The sequence below is a fragment of the Symphodus melops genome (genome assembly GCF_947650265.1).
Source record: "Symphodus melops genome assembly, chromosome: 8".
NCBI lineage: Eukaryota > Metazoa > Chordata > Actinopteri > Labriformes > Labridae > Symphodus > Symphodus melops.
The window spans coordinates 2,746,215-2,758,426 of NC_136698.1; the positions used below are offsets into that span (position 1 = coordinate 2,746,215).

Consider the following 12,212-nt stretch of genomic DNA (forward strand, 5'->3'; position numbering starts at 1 on the left):
TGTGCTTTTAGGACAGTTTATTTACGCTTCAGTACGAATTTAAATTGCTGTTCCTCTATATTGTGTCGAACACAAGAAACTTAATTGTAGCCTGACAACAATATGCGGGCTGTTCCTTTAGCCTGCTTTAATTATAACTATATGTGTGGCAACACATTTTCTGCTGGGGCGTGTTTTTGTCAGTGTGTTTGTAGACTAAGTGTGTGCGTGTGTGTAGTGTGTTGACGAAAGGATTTTTTTTTTTTTTTACCCACATCCAATGAACGCAACACGAGCGTCTAACTTGGTCACGTGAGATGCTCCGCTAATAATGCAGTGACGTGGTAGAGTTCCGTCAGTGTAGCGTTGTCTGACAGCCAGTCTGTCCGGGCCAGCGACTGCCTTGCCCGGCTGAGAGAACCAAGAGGGGGTCGGTCCAAGACGGAGCGGAGGAGAAAGAAAAACAAGAAAGAGAAGGACAGACAAACAGCAGCGTAAAGGGGAAGAGAGAACACTAGTTGTTTTTGTTTTGCTTTCAGGACTCGGGCAACATGTTTTGGCAGTGATTTGACTTAAAGGTGGGAAAGGATATATTTTTGTTATTTTGTTTTTTCCCCTCTTTGTACGCTGCTGCACATCACCCAGCGGAGCATCGTACGGGGAGCAGCCGCACTCCTGCTGCCTTCCCTCCGCTGCTCCTCTCCTCCTTCCAGCGGATAAACGAGTCTGGATGCTGTGCTGTTTTTTTTTTTCTTTGCAGGAGATAACACATCTGGAAGCGGGAAAAAAAACACCAGGACAAGAGCAAAAAAAAAAAATAAGGGAGGTGAAGGAAAAAATGTTAAACAAGTAGTGACGGACACAAGGAGGAGACGCTGCAGGAGGAGGAGAACCACAAAAACCTGCAGGTTTGTTGAGTCTGTGGGGATGAGGACGAGTGGGGACGTAACACATCCAAGGTGTCACTGTGATTAGAGGAGGGGGGAGAAGGAGGAGGAGGAGGAGAAGGAGAGGCATTAAAAGGACAGATTGTTTCCAGTCAAAGGAGGCGGTGATGGCGAGTGAAGGCACCGGGGTCCTCACATTCCGTCAGCCGACCGCAGCCCTGTCAGCAGCCGCAGCAGCAGCAGGAGCAGCATGAGGAGGAGGAGGTACGCAGCACTGCACGTCTCATCAGTCCTCCACATCCTCATTATTCATTTAGCCTTCCCCGCCCTCCTCTCCCCTCCATTACATCCAGACAAGCACCCTTCTCTGCCGCCTTGACTATAGTACCAATCCATCCATCAATCAATCCCATTCCTCTTCCTCCCTACATCCTGTATCTGCTCCTCCATCGGGCACTTTTTGGGACCCCCAGTGGCTTCTTTAAACGTTGCAGTGACACCTTAGGGCCACTCAGGCAGGTGTACCACTTGAAAATGAAATACTTTGATTTTCCTTTCACTTTACTCCTTTTAGGGATGAATGTTGCTTAAATTCCTCCCAGCCACCGTAAAGTCAATTTTCTTCTCATGTCTGCGGTTTCCTGAAGCTACAATTACTGTCTTCAAAAAAAAAGGGGACCAGCTATCTGAACTGTATTCATTTCTTCAGGTTTAGGAAACCCCTCCTTAGACCTGCCAAGAAGCCAGTCCAGGGAGGTCCCATTGATCCAGTTCAATTAACAGCGCTTTTTATCCACTTCATCACGTTCAGCTGCTTGAACTATTTGGCACTGAAGTCCGTGCATGCTCAGGGATATCTGCTAACTGCTGAGATGGACATTTAAAAAAAAAAAAAAAAAAAAACATAGAAAAAGCTCACCATCTGGGTATTCACTTTGCCCACTGGACTATGAAAATTTAATAAGGTCTAATTTTCAAACCACCTCATAATTTATTGCTGTGGTGCAAAGTGATACCCCCGCATAAGAGTGGAAGAGAAGAGGCTTTATTGACAGACTTAAAGGAAATAATTCAAGTTTTAGAATCAGCTGTAAAAGTTGGCAGCAGCACAGTAAGAAAGGTTTGATATCACGGAAGGAGATGCAAGGAAATAACTGTCATATAATATTTACAACAGCTGTAGAGGTGCTGAGCTGCCAAAGCTTTATTTCCCGGAGGTGTCTTGTATTTTAAGTTTTCGAGAGGCTGCTCAAATCAGCCTTCTTATGAGGACAAATGACGCTAAATGTTGCACTGTATGTCCCCATTGTTTGGCTCTCACTCCTGTGTTTACGCAAAGCGCATAAAAAAAACATTTTCTCAGCTTTCGGAGTAATTTCTTTCCCCAACACATTTTCCATGCACAGAGAAGTGTCATGTTACAGTGTAGTGATGTGTTTATGGTAATATTTATTCTGTTTTTTTTAAAGAAAACAACAATATATTTTCTGGTCTGCAAAATGTTAGAAAACTACAAACAAGCAATCTTAGTTTCGTTCCAACTGATCTTTTTCTATCAAAAGCCAGAAGTTATTCCATTTAGCCTCTTGTCTCCTTAGAGCAGATTTTTTCTTGAAAAGTCACCTTCACCAAGATCAAATGAGTTGCAGATAATTCATTTGATCAACAATAGGATTGTTGGACTTCTAGTTTTGAAGTCTTTAATGGAAAATGGTCTCAGAGACGGTCATAAACGAGCACCTCTCTGCAAGGTGAGGTACTACTGAAGACAGCTCTCGAGCAAAGTGAGAAAATATGTTTCTTGTATTTGTAAATTGAGCGTACTGACCCTTTATGGATCAGATGGCCCAGATCTGACCCTCCTGTAGCAATGAAGGAACACAGCTGCTGGCCGTGTCACTCATCTGCTCTGCAAGACTTAGCCAGGCCGCGGCCCTCCCTCTCCCAGCGGTCCTATCCTAGTTGAGTCAGAGATGCACTCGGTCACTCAGATACCCCAAAACAATTTTTTACAGTTTTAACTTGGACTCGTTTTTGGACAGAAGCTTTCCTCTTGTGAAAACCGAAGACACACATATCAGTGAATTATTCAAAGAGACAGAGGGGACGTACTTGTTTCTGTCGATTGTTTAAAATTTACATTAAATGCATGAAGTACCACAAATTAAATGAGCTAAATTTGTATTTGTCTTGTGCCCTAAAGTCCAGTGTTAGATCAAGGCATTGTCTAACCACACTATTATACATGACTAAACAGCAGTGAGTGATAAAATTAATTAAAGTATACAACTAAAAGGCACACTGTGGCAAATCCCTATTGATTAAAAATGTATTCTGTATGTATTACAATCCATGCATACCCCCCCATCCAGCCTCCTTTGGTACTTATGCAGGGTTCATGGAGGCAAAATCAAAATGTCATTAAAAATGCATCCGTTAAACTTGAACACCTGACCACCACTTGATTACAATTTAGACAGCATTATGAAAGTACATAAGTGAGTAATTAACTCAAATGTTTGATTAATTAGTTCTAAAAGAAATAAATAGCTTATCAAATCAGCTTGGTAAAGATTTGAAACAGGCATTCAACCCTAACCCTCATTAAAGTTTAAAAATGATCAAAAGTAGCCCAACTGCCAAAACTTAGGTTTAGCATTAAATGTAAGAGTAATCATTGATTTATTTAAAAGTCAAGAAAAGGACAGAAAAGTTGACTTAAAGAGGACATATGACAAATCCACTTTGACAGTGTTTCTGAACATATATTTGGGTCACCTGAGTGTCTACTGACCCACAACATTTGAAATAAACCCATCCAGTCCTTTGTTTGTGTACTGCACAAGTCTTAAAACACATAGAAAATGCCCCATTTGAAACTTGCTCTACTTGTGACATCACAGTGGGATTCTGGTAAAAAAAAAAAGGGGGGGGGGGGTCTCAAAGCATTTAAAGAGACACATACCAAAACAGAGCATTCTAAGAAAGCTGGTTTCTACAGGGTCACAAACCTCCTCTGGTGCTTGATTCATGCTATATTTGTACCAAAGCGCAGCACATATGTTTTATTTAGAAAGACATATATGTCCTCTTTAAAGTAACTGATAAGTTCCTTTAAAATTAAAATGCTAGATAAGCTAGCTCAAAGAAATTGATAGAAACGTTAACTTTAAGCAAAATTAGCTGAAAACCTATATTGAAGTGGGCCTGGATGAATCACAAGCCCATGGTTAAATGCTTAAACAGTTAGATTAAATTATTAAAAGGGTTGTGATGTTATTGTAAAATGGGAATATACTGTTCTTAGCTAATGTTAGAGAAGCTATCTGAATAGAGACGTAGCCTAGTGGCTAAATGGTAAGCCCGTGATAAAACGGTTGCATAGTAACTTTAAAGTTATTGCAAGACGTTCAGCTAAAGTGAAAAATGGAAAGTCGTTCACTAAAAAAAACTGTTAAAAAGGTTGTCTAGTAGCTAATGTTAAAAAGTAAAATACTATGTTAATAGTTAGCTAACGTTGGATTTCCAAGTTTTGAAAGCAAAACAGTTGAATAGTTACAGACACAGTAAGGTGATGGTGAAATGGTTGAACACATAGCTTAAAGTAATGGAAAACATATATTACTTTGTTGTCCCTGAGGGGGAAATGGTAGTCACAGCTTACATGGTTGGTACATGGACACATACACGAATAGACACAGCGCTAAGGGAAAAAAAAAAAATTAGCTGAAGGAAAAATAGTTACAAAGAAAGATGGAGAATTATTTGTTTGCTACCATTATTGAGATATTGTTTGAATTTGACATCTGCCCTTTGCTGTGGCTCGTCTCCCCCCCCCCCCCCACTTGCTTCTCCCAACATTTCCTGTCTCTCTTCAGCTGTCCAATAAAATAGAGACAAAAAGTCCCACGAATAACAAAACCAAAAAAGAGTTGTTTTTTTGTGATGGAAGAAATAATTCTCTTTGGCTAACAGATAATGTTTACAATACTTCTTTCCTCTTTTGAATACAGATTGTGTTACACCCACTTAATCACTGGGAGTTTCTTTTATTATTGAGTTGAGCCCCATATTTAGATTTGGCTGAGAAAACAAATCGTGACTATGAGCTTGTCAAATAACTCCATTGGATCAGACTGACAGTGAAAGTCGTGGGGAGAGGGAGAGCAACGACACCAACACCACTTCCTCTCTCTTTCACTTGTTTTCTTGGCAGTGTTTGTGAACCCTTCACTGCAATCAGATGGAAAATCAAGAGTCAGAAAATGACAGATTACCGAGGGAGAGACTAGACGTACAAGGGAGAGGAAAGTGACCAGGACAAGGAGGGATTAAGATGAGACTGCAGCAGCTCAAAAGGGGAGAGCGCTGGACTCACCCACCATCTCTACTTTCAAGTGACTGCTCAGAACAAAGCCTCGGACTGAATTCTCTAGAAGATCCTTTTTAAGATAAGCCCAGCGTGACCTCGAGAGAACAAAGGCAGATATGAAATTCTTCAGACTCTGCTGTGCAGGCCAAGCCACATGGGCAGAATTTAGATTTAGTTTCTTGCTAACGTAAGCTATAAGACAGCTATATGAAGAGCGGTCCCAGAGAGAGCGAGCGATAGAAGATAATGTGGTCTTTAACACAATATGTTTCTTGAGACTTATGTTCAAGTTTCTTTTTTTTTTTCTGCCCAATACTTGAATCTAAAAAGACTTTTAAATCAGTTCCTTTAAAGCAACAAAACTGTATGCACCATTCCCCGTGAATTACTGTCCAGATTTATGAAGCAATAAACAGACAAACCTTTGTGACAGATTGCGAAGCCCTCAACATGCAGCTCTTATGGTAAGCAAAAAAATCGAAGGCCTCTTTAAAGTAGGACACAAATAGTTTACATTTCTCAGGAAACACTTGGATGTACAACAGACACTGATGCTTTAAAAAAAAAAAAAAAGGTAAATATCTCTCACTTCAGCAGCCAGCTAAGTGCCTGGCTTACATAAAAACATTGAGAGAAGTAGTCTGATTCAGATCTACCTGGCTTTAGGTTGGATGTAGTATTATTCAACAGAATGATTTCTTTAGGTATAATAAGAAAGTTATTGGTCTAATATAATTTAAAGTTTAATGGATAAGTCGCTGAAGTGGTTGGTCATGGTGGAGTTTCTTTCATGCCCCGACATTTTGATAATAACCTCCATGCACACTGATCTGCAAAACGTCATATAACACTGGCCAGTAGTTGGCAGTGTAAGGTCGTAATGGATGTGCATGTGTACATACGCTTCCTTCTACATCCTTTCACCAGATTTTACATCATTACTAAGTTCATCTTTATCTTTAAAACTGACACCAACTTTTACCTTCAGCAGGTAAATACACTTAAAACCTGTAATGTGTAGAAGAATACAAGGCAGCCATAATATCGATGTTCTAGTTCCATAGCTTTGGGCCATATCATTTATTGGACCACATCCGTATTATTAGTCAACTTGAACTGCCTTGACGATATTACAGCACTTAAAAGACAAATCATCCTTTTCATAGTCACAAATTTGCGAGGTGAGTCTGTGATGAAAATTAAAGTGAGCTGCAGCCCGTGAAGCAAACGCTGTTTCAGCCACAGCGGACCATGATTTCTTTAGGTACAGTTGTCTTCTTTCATTTCTCTTTCATCAAAGAACATTTCAAGAAATCTCAACTCCCATGGAGACATTTTTTCTTTTACTTCACTTTAAGGTGAAGGGAACTCGTTGATGTGGCGACTGAAAGAGGATTTTACATTGTTGGCAGTGTTATTAGGTGGAACGGGAGCGTCACTCAGCCACATAATCAGTCAAGCCTATTTCAGTAAAGCATGTTTTTAACCTCTAACAGCCACTCTTAAAAGCCTTACAGATGATTTTTTTTTTTTACCTTGATGAAAATGTGTCACCATCGCAAAGTGAACTGTTTTACTGAGTGAAGGTCGTATACTCATTGACGTGAGCAAAGCTTGTTTCGCATGCATTAGGCTACGCACATTGTGAAGGTAAAAACGGGCAAGGTCCCTTTACTGTAGGCATGGAAACAAAAGAAGCATATAAGAACAACGATGTTCAGATCTCTCTCTCTCTCTCTCTCTCTCTCTCTTTTTCTCACTAAGACAGGTAACTATGTGGTGAGAGAGAAAACGCTATTATATATGTCTAGTATGTCACTGTGTCGCTTCCCCAGCCTGCGTTAAGATTATTGACCGCTGCAGACTCGCTGGGGCTTTAATTAGTGCTAGTGTAACTAATTGGCTTGCATAGAAGTTGAACATTGATTGGAGGGAAGAAAATGAATAAATGAGGAGAGGTGTGGGCACATCTAATGGAACTGTTAAGAGGTAAAAGTCAGGTCTGACTCTGAGAGAGAACTGGCATTTGCGACAAAAAAAAAAAAAAAAGCAAAACAAAGCCACTCTGGAACGCACATGGTCATCTCCATGCGAGTGTTTGTGTGCGTGTGTGTGTGGGTGGATGTGAGCGTGTGTGGGCGTCTAATACATTTGTGTTTGTGTGTATTTATTTGCCCTTCTGAGCGTGCACACTTCATCAGAAACTCACGTAACTAGATGTTCATTTAGTTGACAGCAGAACTCTCTCAAGCGCCGGATATGCTTCGATGTAAAGTATGTTAACCTTTAAAACAAAGCTGGCCCTGGCCCCTCTCATTCCCCTGTAATTGCTTGCGCTGGGTAAGCACACTCCCTTGAAAAGGTTATCGTGTTCCTTGCCAGTTGTCATGATGAATGTGCAAACATAGCTGGAAATGAAAATTGGAAGTTTAGAAAATCGGAATGACTCACTCGACAGACGTGCGGCATCGCAATAAACAACGCTCTTGTTCAGTGTCTGCAAATTATTCAAAAAGCAGGCAAACGGACGGTGCACATGTATCTTTCCTCTGAGTTGATACACAAGAGTTATGTGTGCAATATTTTTGTTTTGTGTATCATTAAGTCAGCCCTGCGTTAGATGTTAAGGTAGTGGGTCTCTGCACACACAAACACACACTGTGTGAGCTACGTGGTGTGTGTATGATTGAAGGCGTTTCACAGTAAATTGTTGTGCTTGTGCAAGCTGACGGTATGCAGAGAACAGAGCATGAACGTGTGCATACGTGATCTTTCTCTGCGTCTCCCTCTGGACACATCTCCCTCTGGGGCAACAGATGCAACCAATCCCGTCACATTTTGTCAGCAGTGCTGCGTGTTTGTGCATCATGTGCGTGCATCCGTGTATGTGCTGCTTGTATTCCTGCTTGTGATAAAAGATGGAGCAGTAGAGAAGCGTTGATAAGCTGAGGGTGGAAGGTGAATAGCAGGTGAAGGCTCTTATCGCCTCAGGCTCGCTCAGGCTTCGGCACCACTACCTGCTGGACCCTGAAAACTCATTTTGACAGATGCATCTCCTCCCTGGCTTTCGACGCACAGTGGGGGGCTGATGACACTCGCTCGCCCAAACAGCTTAGAGTAGCGTTAGTCGGCACCACGTTGAGCAAACCTGCAATTTATACTTGTGCCCCAGGCATTAAGCTGAATAATGACATGCAAGAGGCATCCACCATCTCCCCATGCCCAGCACCAGACAGCTCATCGCTTCCACGAAGAACAGAGTATTTTCTATTCGACAATATTTTTAGGTCTCAACTGCAAGAGGAGTTTTTGTTGATCGAGAGAATGGTCTTATTTCCTGTCATTGTGGCCCATTTCAGTGAGTTATGTTTACAGTGAGGTTGATTTATTTTGAAAAAAAAAAAAAAAAAGTGTATTGTGTTGTAGCTCAGCATCAAGGCTCAGCATCTGGTTGTGCATTTCCTTTCTCTCTCCAACATGCCCTCAATAAAATCCTCTTGTTCTTCCTGTCTCTCTCCTCAGAGAGCCACGCCCCCCCAGAGCCTGCTATGTTCTATGTCCCGGTCCAATCAAATGTTCGACAATGCTGTCATATTTATTCAGCTTCCCTCTTTTCAAAATTGTATGTCAGCTTACCAAAAAAACACCATTTACTGCCATTTTAGTGGCAACAGCTTCTACAAAAAGTGCTAATTGGGGCTTTTGCGTCAGGCTGAAATTCATTCTTAATTACCGAATGTGTCAAAACAAACCACAAATAAAATCATTGAGAAATAACCTCAGTTGTCCCCACGAGAAGAAGAAATCAAAATAACATCTGTAACTCAGACAATTGACGTGTGGCTCAGTGCCAGTTAAAAGGTGGTGATTTTCAGACTGCTGCCAACACTGTTTTCTCTGTGTCTTTTCAGATTTGAGAGAGCAAACACAGAGGACGTGACCCTTATCATACCCTGAAGGAGACAAGACAAAGAGCATGAACTCGTGTTTGTCTGCAGTGCCAAAGAAGAGCCGGGGAGACGCCACCATGCCCAGAGTAACATTGCTCCATCGGGGGCCCTTTTAACCCGACTGCAAGCTGCTCTGGGGGGCTCAAACGTTCCCCTGACTCCGCCAGGAGGCTCACTCCAGCCAATCTGCCAGCTCAGATAACCCTCTGACTGTTGGCAACCACATGTTTGAGGTGACTGTATGTGACCGCCGCCGCCGCCCATTCTCGAGCAGCAGCAGCAGCAGCAGCCTCCTGCGACCCCGATCTGCACCATGCAGTGGAGACGGCGGCACTGCTGTCCCATCAAGATGACCTGGACCATCAAGCGTTCGCTCTTTCGGACACATGTGGCCGGACTCCTCTCTCTGGCTTTGCTCTTCACCCTCTTCTTGTTTTTCAGCCATCAAGACTGGCTGCCGGGACGCAGCGGGCCCAGAGAAAACCCACTGGCCTACACCATCAGGGGCTTCCGCAGCCCCAAAGGGGAAGCAAACCAGAGCAGCTCCCTCAGGAGCCTTTGGAGAGAGACGGGATATGTAGCGCCGAAACCTCTGCTCAACCTCAGCTCTCAGCAGGCGGATGGGGCGGCAGGGGAGGCAGCAGGAGGAGGGGGAGGAGGAGGAGCCAGGATGGGAGTAATGGGGCTTGGGGACTCCATGAGCACTAACAACAGTTTACAGAAGGAGATGGGTGTTGGGGGGAGGCTCAGTGCTCAGCCTTACCGCTACATCTTGAACGAGCCCTACAAGTGCAGGGACAGCACACCCTTCCTCATCCTTCTCATTGCTGCAGAACCAGGCCAGGCTGAAGCTCGCAATGCCATCCGTCAGACATGGGGGAATGAGAGCCTAGCAATGGGGCTGGGGTTCGTTCGCCTTTTCCTTCTTGGCACAGGAAAGAGCACGGACACATTTCTCCAGAGCAGCATCGAGGAAGAGAGCCGTGCTCACCATGACATCATCCAACAGGACTATCAGGACACTTACTATAACTTGACCATCAAAACCCTGATGGGCATGAACTGGGTGGCCACTTATTGCCCTCACGCCACCTACGTCATGAAGACTGACAGCGACATGTTTGTCAATACAGAATATCTCATCCAAAAGCTTCTGAGGCCGGAGCTACCTCCCAAGCAGAGGTACTTCACAGGCTACCTGATGAGGGGCTATGCACCAAATCGAAACAAGGACAGCAAGTGGTACATGCCGCCAGAGCTGTACCCAAGCGAGCGCTACCCGATTTTCTGCTCGGGGACCGGGTATGTGTTCTCAGGGGACATGGCCGAGCTGATTTACCAGGCCTCCCTCAGCATACGCAGGCTGCACCTTGAGGACGTTTATGTGGGGATCTGCTTGGCCAAGCTGCGAATCGACCCAGCGCCCCCTCCCAATGAGTTCCTCTTCAACCACTGGCGGGTGTCTTACTCCAGTTGTAAGTACAGCCACCTGATCACATCCCATCAGTTCCACCCCAACGAACTCATCAAGTTCTGGAACCACTTGCAGACCAACAAGCACAATGCCTGTATCAACCTGGCGAAGGAAAAGAACGGCAGGTACAGACACCGAAAGTTTCACGGCGAGAGGCCTCCTTGATGTATCCTGTGACGACCACCTGCCTCGAAAAAAAAACAACAAAAAAACTGGGAGCTGGGCACACTGTAACTACAACCAACGGAGGGCATGTTGAACACAATATATGGGGGGGGGAAAAAAGCACACTGTTTTTTGGTATTGTGTACAGTCAATGATCCAAAATATTTTTTTTAATTTGAGAAAAAAAAAATGTTAAGTATTGTAAACCTGTTGAGCTATCTCTTATGGAGAGATTGGGAAACATGTCTGTACGATATATAGAGCATGCACAAAAAATGCTGCTGCTCAAGAAGTAGTGTTCATGATTATTCAGGTGCCAATAGAAAGTGGTCATGTATTCTACACTTCATGTGAGGGCTCTCTTCTAAAGGGTAGGACATGATTTCGCACTCTACACAAAATTAAAAAATAAAAATAAAAAAAATAATTAAATTGTGTTTACACCGATGAAGGGAAATGCACATGTATTATGTGGAAAGTTACACTACCTAAATATGAATGAACGTATCTTTGACGTTGACCAGTAATGCTGCCCTGTTGTTTACTTTACAGATATATCAAAGAATAGGACTTTAAAGAGAAGGTTTATGTCATATACTGTATTTTATTTTTAAAAGATTCAACAAGAAAGCACTCAGATTCACGTCAGAGATGACTGAGATTGTATTTTTTAAAGCTTTACATTGAGTATGACTCTGCACTTGAGCAATTGTGCAATGAATCAATTAACAATTAAATGTACTGAATTCATTTCTGTCTGCCGTTGTGTGTCTGATTTATCTGGGAACCTCGAGGGCAGCTGATACAAGGTGAGGATGTTCATCGATATTACGGTTGTTGCAGTTTCGGCTAACATTGTTTGGATTTCAAGATTTGGATCAATCGATGTAAGAGATTAAATTGATGAGTTTAAAAAAAAAAAAAAAAAAAAAGCTTCTATGGGAGCAATCAGCGATGGCTTTTCTAATTGCATTGAATCAAGTGAACAATCACACCAAAAACTTTAACACTTAAACCTCTTGGGGAGTGTTCACACCCAGTGACTGTTGTTAATTGAAGGAATTACTGACAAACCGTTTCCCATTTTGATTAAACCTGAGAAAAGCAGTATTGTAGATGGTTGATCAATGTCTCTGTGTACTAATTAAGTAGATAAGATATACGAGTTACGTTATTAATCTCCAAGGAAATAATAATTGGATTGGAATGGTAAATGGACTTGAGCTTGTGTAGCTCTTCTCGAGTCCTCCGACTTCTCAAATCGCTTTTTATATCACAGTTTACACCAAACCACACACTGATGACACAGCAGAAGGCCCAATGACCCTTCGACATGTTACGGCAGGAGCTTGGGGATTCAACCAATTACTTTCTGCTTGAAAGAC

The 12,212-nt window shown here is 42.7% G+C and overlaps 1 protein-coding gene across 1 annotated transcript; it reads left to right on the forward strand.

Annotated features, from left to right (window-relative positions):
- Positions 1-230: 230 nt before the first annotated feature.
- On the forward strand, positions 231-10,938 carry b3galt2 (UDP-Gal:betaGlcNAc beta 1,3-galactosyltransferase, polypeptide 2). Its single transcript, XM_079350229.1, has 2 exons — positions 231-1,130; positions 9,150-10,938. The coding sequence occupies exon 2, from the start codon at positions 9,502-9,504 to the stop codon at positions 10,825-10,827; it is 1,326 nt and encodes a 441-aa protein (XP_079206355.1). The 5' UTR covers positions 231-1,130; positions 9,150-9,501; the 3' UTR covers positions 10,828-10,938.
- Positions 10,939-12,212: the final 1,274 nt, after the last annotated feature.